The 6,343-nt window shown below is 40.1% G+C and overlaps 1 protein-coding gene across 1 annotated transcript in view; it reads right to left on the bottom strand.

The window, feature by feature from the left end:
* The window catches only part of CD3E (CD3e molecule), a 4,650-nt gene extending 3,682 nt beyond the window's left edge, over nt 1-968 (bottom strand). Inside the window, exon 1 of the mRNA XM_018562859.1 lies at nt 868-968. Coding sequence (XP_018418361.1) covers nt 868-910 — 43 coding nt within the window. The 5' untranslated portion in view covers nt 911-968. The remainder of the gene's footprint in view (nt 1-867) is intronic.
* Between the last annotated feature and the right edge of the window lie 5,375 nt (nt 969-6,343).

The following is a 6,343-nucleotide window of genomic DNA, read 5'->3' on the forward strand; positions in this document are numbered from 1 at the left end:
CCCCCCCCAAAAAAAAATCCCATTAATTTCTATGGGGCTGTTTACATCTGAGCGTTTTGTCGCAATAAGCAAAACGCCTGTCACTGGAAAAAGTACAGGAGCTTTTTTTGGCATTTTACAGCTCGTTTTGGCCCATAGACTGAATAGGAAACACTTGAAAACGCCTGTTTGATGTGTTTTTGCGCGTTTTATGCGCTTTTTCTCATTAACATCAGTGAGCTACAATCTGCTCACAAAAACACGCAAAAAAAACCCCACATATCACAAACGCGAGTTAAAACGCACGAAAACGCTGTCGCCTAGATGTGAACCAGGCCCTAAGCAGCTTTTTTTATTTTACGCCTCCTGGGGAACCATTTTTTTCTTTATTTGCCTGAATTTGGGCTTTAAAAGTGGCTCTTGGATAGATAGTGGAAGTTGTGTGTCTATATTGTTACTATATAGCCTGTTTAGTATATTGGAAAGAAAACATTTACATCTGGAGCAAAAAGAATTATAACCCCGGTCAGTTTTTTTTGCATTCCGTGTCCTATTGGGGAGATTTTCCTTTGCTTCCTGTTCAATAGCCACAACAGGAAGTGACAAGCAAAGTGAGGAAAATCCCTGATGGTCAGCAGGACCCCCAGAAGTAGTGTCCCGACTGGAAGATTTCCCATCTATTTCTGTTCTGGTGACAACCCAAAATTTGGGATTTTCTTTCACTTTCAGTGACAACGGTCACCAGGACAAATAGAGAGGGTGAATCTCCATCTACAGGGTCACAGACAGCAATAACAACCTGACAGGTCTTCTAATCCCTCTCTACTCCATCCAAAACGAAGAAATGTTTTGGCTTCAGTTTTACTTTCACAACCTTTTAATACTCACCATATGCCTTTAAGTAGAGGAGCTTTGAGTCACACGTATACATCCCATTATTGTCTGCTGAAAATTTGTTAATTGTATGTTCTCCTCCATTAGAAAGGGTATTATCCTTTTTTTTCAGAGTTTTTGCTTGAAGAGGGCAATTGATCGTGACTGCAAGCCCAGAGATATCCACCGTGAATTTATATGTATTTAGGTCTTCAGTTATGTAAACATGAATTTAAAGAATGTCAGAGGGAAATGAATATGAAACAATATGGAATAAAACAATTAACATGGTATGCACATAGGATATTTTCAGTTATTCCATGACACAAAAGCATTAATGCAGCTTGAAAAACAAGTATTTTGTGAGGATTGACATTTTTCATCTGTCTGAGGGCTTGTTCACACAATATACAATGTGTTCCAGCATGGTTAGGGCGGGCGTGGGGTCTTTTCCGTGGTGCCATTGACTTCAATGCACCGCCATGCCCCCTCCTGCTGTAGGAGGGAATTTACTATGCGATACAGCTCGTTCCAGCACCTAAACACGTTGGAACGCACTGTATATGGTGTGAACAAGCCCTCAAGCTCACCACACACATTAGAATCTGCTTGTATAAACTCCTTTAGATCTAACAAGTATGTAAAGCAACTGGCCTGTCTGATTGGATACCAATTGATTGGATAGATTAGGTATGGCCACATATTACATAGTTTTGGTAATTTTAAAGTGACACTAAACTCAGCCGTTAAATCTTTAAAATTCATTCAAGTACCCTAACTATCACTTGGCTATAGATCCTCAAATCATCTCTGAATTGGTGCTGACACTATCCTTCATTCTGGAGTGTGACTGCTTTCGTTCCCCAAGGTCCCTGTGTGTGTGTTGTAAAGTAGTCACCGCTCCAAGCTCACTCCTGTGATGGACTACAACCTCATGTTTGGTTTACTAATTTGTATTGAGATTGTAGTCCATCTCAGGAGTGAGCTTGGAGTGGTGGCTACTTTACAACACACACAGGGACCATAGGGAACAAAAGTAGTCACCTTCCAGAAGTAAGGACAGTGTCAGCACCAATTCAGAGATCATTTGAGGATCTACAGCTGTGAGTGATACACAAATTAATTACATTTTTGTTAATCATTAGGGTACTTGGATGCATTGTTATGGTTTAGCTCTTGAGTTTAGTGTCACTTTAAGTGGGATTATGATAACTAGACATGTAAGCTGTGGAAAAATTCGGTTTGGTTAGTTTCGGTCCGGATATTTCGGGATTCGGATCCGAATTTCAATTCGGATCTGGTTTCAGATTCGGACGAAATCCGAATTTTCGTTAATTTCAGATGAGTTTACGAATATTAGTTGCGAATACCACAGAAAACCATATACAGATATTAATACTAAAGCTGGATCTCCTAGACCCGAATGGCATTCGGGAGTCCGAATTTCTGAATTTCCGAATACCATTCAGGAGCTTCAGAAAGCAAAATGGGTCTGGGAGCCATATTTAAGCTGAGGCTTCCAGACCTGAATGGCATTCAGGAGCTCCCGAATCCAATTTGAAAATTCAGATTCAGACCCATTCGGATGCCTTAAACTGAAAAACACATCTAATTGGCCAGAAAAGTCACATGTCCGATTCAATTTGGTTTTTGAACAAAATTCGAACGGCATTCGAAATTCGGAAAAGGACATTCTGAGTCGGACGCATTCTGATGCATTGAGATTCGGAAATTCAGATGTGTCCGAATTTGGGAAAAGTCGGACGAATTTTGATTCGAAACAAAACGAAATCGCACATGTCTAATGATAACTGTGTAAAAATATATAAATAACATTGTAGCAATATGTTTACTTTCACAGACAGACAGATAAACTCTCACATGTAAAATTAAGGAGTGGTGCTTTTTTCCATGTATACTATATATAGATATAATGCATTTATTGTTACAGGTTTTACAGATTGGGGGTACCTTACCTGAATCGCCGCTTACAATCAATATATCTGAAATATTGACAGAAACAGATTTCAGATTGCAAAAAAAAAGAAAAATTTACATTCAGATGATTTATTTTTCTTATCATGACATGTACCTTTTTATTTTTACTGAACGCAGTTCTTTTGGGTGACATACACCACATAAAATGCATTTTAAGAGTTTATCATAACAGAGTAGAGGAAAAACATTTCAAGACGGCAGAGACAACAAAACTTATTGCAATATGTTTCACCTCTGACTGACAACAGAAACCTTAGGGCCCATTCACACCACATCATCTCCAGACCAGACCAGATTATTTCCGGACCCAAAATGCATCCTAATGTATCCCCATGCTATTTCTGGCCTCTGTTCACACCAGCGCAGCCCATTCCAGACCAGAAAAATACTGCATGTCTCATTTTGTGTGTCTGGAATGCACTGGGCAGGTTCACACCATTTTTCAAAGCAGATCTGGACCAGATCTGGTCCGGAAAATGGTGTGAACCTGCCCTTAAAGTTGATCTGAAATAAGGTAACATTTGTTATGGTATAAGGAACATCAATAATTAATCATTTTCCCTAAACAGTGCCCTGAAAAAAATGATTTATTTTCTCAAATTCCTTCTGAAACATAGCAGAGCACTTCCTGGTATGTGAGGGTGCCTAGGCACTCCTGTGCTTAGAGCCTTAGGTCTCGTTCACGCCTAGGCGTATTGCATATGCGCGTCTGTCGTGCGACCGGCGCGTGGTTTTTTTACCGCGATTCGCGGTAAAAAAGTTGCGCGACAAACGCGCGTTTCCGAAGGCTACTTGGCTGTATCCCAATGGAAACGCGCAACAAAACGGCCCAAAGTAGTACATGTACCTTTTCAGGCGTGGGCCGTTTTGTAGCGCGTTAGGGACGGGCGGAAATACGCCAAGGTGGGAACGAGACCATTGAATACAATGGGATTTATATTTTTGAGCGTTTTGTAGAGCGTTCGTCGAGCGTAGAACGCGCTACAAAACGTTCAGGTGTGAATGAGGGCTTATAGTTCTATACCTGCAGTGTGAGATCTAAGGCACTGCTGCCTCTTACTGGTAATTTCAGGAGATTTGGAAGTTGAAATCTTCTCATGGGCACAATTATTCCAGGGACATCTGTCTAAGAAGGACCTTCCTTACTATGGAAGGATCTCCTCTCACTTCCTGTTCTGCCTGAGGTGTCCCAGAGCCATTTTAAATAGTTGCTAAAATCTGCTCAAATCTAAATTTTCAGATTAAAATTTTTTTTACTTTAAACCCCCAAACAATTATATATTTTCTGAAAGCAGAAGTAGAATAGAAAAATGGTAGTTAAATTCTTTTCACATGATGTTTGCCAAAATGTTTATAAAATTGGTATTTTTAGGGAAAAATACACTAAAATTAATTTTAGTGCACACAAACACAAAATAATACCACCATTTTTGATAAAAAATATAAAAGATGGTCAGATCAAGTAAATATATACCAAAAATGTCAAGCCTTAAGAAAACTATGGTTCTTAAAATTGTCCATAGGCAATGATTTTTAAAGCCTTTACTGCACATCAGTTTAGAGTTAACAGCAAATATTTGCCCTATAGTTAGTGCTCTCACGCCAACGTTCATGGTGATACCTAAAATATGTAGGGCTATCACTCTTTACATAAACGTGCATGTTCTACGTGCGTATTTGCATTTCCATTCAGATGGTGGTGGGCAGAGGGGTTGCTTTGACATTTTTTTTATGTTTTTATTTATTTTAAATAATGTGATAGCATTGGGTGGTGATAGGTTCTCTTTATGGATACACCAGGGGTCTGTTAGACCCCTAATGTCTCCTCTGCCCTCCAATGCAGATGATCAAGCGCAGGCTTGCGATTCATTGTCTGTTTACACGGCACTTCAGCTGGGTTTGTGACAGCTCTGGAGCAATGCTTCCTGCTTCAGTGATCATAGAGCAAATAAGGAAACAAATGCTGCTCGACCTGCTCCTGCTCTCCATCTTGATACTGTTTGACATGGTCCCGGACCCTCCCGAGGAGTGGGGGTGAAAAAGAGACCTAGGCGGTGGGAGGCTGGTACAAGTGATCGGGTGGCTGTCCATATGCCCGGATCATTTGTACTTTGACAAGCTCCACCTGCAGACAGGTATCGTGACTGCAGACATGAAACTAAAAATAGTTAGAGATTGAAAAAATTCATTTTTTATATTACTAAATATGCATTTCTTTTGTTTTTGCAAAAGATGAACTTAGCCTTTGACACAAAATGTATCTCAACGTGTGAGATAACCTGGGTTTATGCATGTGCTTTAACAAACTGGACAAATGTAAATGGGCGAAATCACAGGAGTCTTTTCTCCTTTTGTAATCCAAAGTAAAAGTCATCAGAGTTTAGATGGTTCAAATCCATCTAAGGCTAGCTTCACACCTAGGCCACTGAGCCGCTGAACGGTTTTCGTGCGGTTGTCGCACGGTTTTCAATGCATGGAGATGTCTATCGTACCCAAACCGCACGAAAACCACCCGATAATAGCTCCTGTACCTTTTTGCCACAATAGGCGATTTCGTCCACGCAACAAACTGCAAAGGTGTGGAAAGCTTCCATTGGCTTCAATGTAAATCTGTGTTTTGTGCGATAAATCGCCTAGGTGTGAACCTAGCCTAAGGTTAAAACATTTGTTACTAAAGTTACCAGATGACATAGCATAGCTTTTGATACAATAGTTGGTGACAGCACAATGTAAACTTCAGAATGGCTGTGTAGGGGGAAATACTGTATGTGTATTTAATTCAATGTAATTAATTTCAGGTCACTTCCTTGTGATTTCAAACTATACATCTGTTAACATCATATAAGTATTTTCAGCTACAGGTTTTCATGATGCCTGTCCATTGTGAATGTACAAAGTAATGTAAGAAAAAACGTTTTCTAGTTTTGCATAAAGTGGTGCGAGCTTACAAACCTTATCAGGTTTCTAGGCCTCCATTAGAGGGATTTACACTCACTTCCTGTCCTGCTGGGAATAGTTTCACTAGACAGGAAATGAGAGTAAGTCTGCAACAGGGACACAAATGAGACAAAAATGAAAGTCTTACAGGTCTTCTAGCCTTCCTTTCCTCTACTTAAAAACACGTGTTTATGCCTGTCTGTGTTGCTATTGAAGAGCTCCCCTTACTTGCTTTCTGGTAAAATGTCAGCAGGACAGGAAGTGAGGGTAAATCTCTCTAAAGGAGCCCCAGAGGTCAGTAAAACCTAACAAGGGTTCTAAATATTCCCCCATTCTAGCCAAAACTAAGAAAACAATGCTTGGCTGGACATACATTTTAAAGTGTACCTGAAGTCAAAACTTTGTTGTGAGAGGGATAAAACCCCTATCAGGTTTTGATGGCTGTCAGTGGTCCAGCTGTGGAGATACACTGGGGTTACATAGTATTTGAGGTTGAATAAAGACATTAGTCCATCAAGTCCAACCTATTAGGATCTCATTCTAGGAGTACCTGTAC

The sequence above is a fragment of the Nanorana parkeri genome, unplaced genomic scaffold (assembly GCF_000935625.1).
Source record: "Nanorana parkeri isolate BGI_ZX_2015 unplaced genomic scaffold, ASM93562v1 scaffold608, whole genome shotgun sequence".
Taxonomy (NCBI): Eukaryota; Metazoa; Chordata; class Amphibia; order Anura; family Dicroglossidae; genus Nanorana; species Nanorana parkeri.